Below are 1,270 nucleotides of genomic sequence, written 5' to 3'. Positions count from 1 at the left end.
TTTCGAGACAGAGTTTTGCTCTGTCGCCCAGGCTGGAGTGCAGTGGCCTGATCTCAGCTCACTGCAAGCTCTGCCTCCTGGGTTCAAACCATTCTCCTGGCTCAGCCTCCGGAGTAGCCGGGACTACAGGCGCCGGCCACCACACCCGGCTAATTTTTTGTATTTTTATTAGAGACGGGGTTTCACCATGTTAGCCAGGATGGTCTCGATCTCCTGACCTCGTGATCCGCCGGCCTTGGTCTCCCAAAGTGCTGGGATTACAGGCGTGAGCCACCGTGCCCAGCACAAAACCTTGATTTGAACTCACACAGAAGAAAGGGTTACACAGCAAGACTGAGGATTCTTGGGGAGGGAGTTTCTGCCACCACCACTTGCTTCCCTACCCCAACCCGTCCGGTCACGGGGTCAGGGGTGCAGGTGCCACTGACCGATGCAGGATGAGCAAGAGGCAGATGAGGCCAACGGCAAAGGCCCAGCACAGGTAGGTGACCGCCAGGCGTGGGCGGGGCGGGTAGAAGCCATAGAAGAGAGGGGACCATTCCAGGTAACCCTGTGGGGGGGAAGGCGGCGCAGGGGCCACTGTGGGAGGAGGCGGGGCTCCTGGAGCTGCACAGTCAGGGTCTGGGGTCAGGGTTTGAGGTTCGTGTCATTGAAGGCACTGGGCTCACAGGTGGGCAGGGGAAACTCCCAGGGCCCCAGGCACCTACTTCTCCTGAGAGCAAGTTGAAGAGCTGGGTGGCAAAGGTGACCAGGCCCTGGGGGTGGGGGTTATAGGAGCCGCAGGGGGAGGAGGTGTTGGAGCCGGGAGGGCCTGGGGGAGCGCCTCCCAGCCAGGTGGGCAGCAGCGTCATGCAGGCCATAAGCACGGAGGCCAGCACGTTGAGGAGGAGCAGGAAGCGCAGCAGGGAGAAGTAGGACTCGGTGCCGGCGCCAAACTGGCCTGCAGGGGGCAGCAGAGAGAGGCTCAGGTTCCTTCCCGGGAGCAGGACCAGCTCCTCCCATCCCGGCACTGGGGGCCCAGCCGTGCCTTGCTTTCTTGCTATTTTTATTATTATTATTGTTATTGTTATTATTATTTTTGAGACGGAGTCTCGCTCTGCCGCCCAGGCCGGAGTGCAGTGGCGCGATCTCGGCTCACTGCAACCTTCGCCTCCTGGGTTCAAGCAATTCTCCTATCTCAGCCTCCCGAGTAGCTGGGATTACAGGCACGCGCCACCATGCTCAGTTTTTGTATTTTTAGTAGAGATGGGGTTTCACCATATTGGTCAGG

General features: G+C 59.4%; 1 protein-coding gene across 1 annotated transcript in view; it reads right to left on the bottom strand.

Moving 5' to 3' along the window:
* LOC105539659 (transmembrane channel-like protein 4) overlaps positions 1–1,270 on the bottom strand; it is a 31,104-nt gene that overhangs the window by 23,951 nt on the left and 5,883 nt on the right. The window contains 2 exon segments of the mRNA XM_011980034.1: positions 429–550; positions 708–940. Coding sequence (XP_011835424.1) covers positions 429–550; positions 708–940 — 355 coding nt within the window.

This window comes from Mandrillus leucophaeus, unplaced genomic scaffold (genome assembly GCF_000951045.1).
Source record: "Mandrillus leucophaeus isolate KB7577 unplaced genomic scaffold, Mleu.le_1.0 Scaffold104, whole genome shotgun sequence".
Lineage (NCBI taxonomy): Eukaryota > Metazoa > Chordata > Mammalia > Primates > Cercopithecidae > Mandrillus > Mandrillus leucophaeus.
This window is presented reverse-complemented; position numbering and strand designations above follow the sequence as displayed.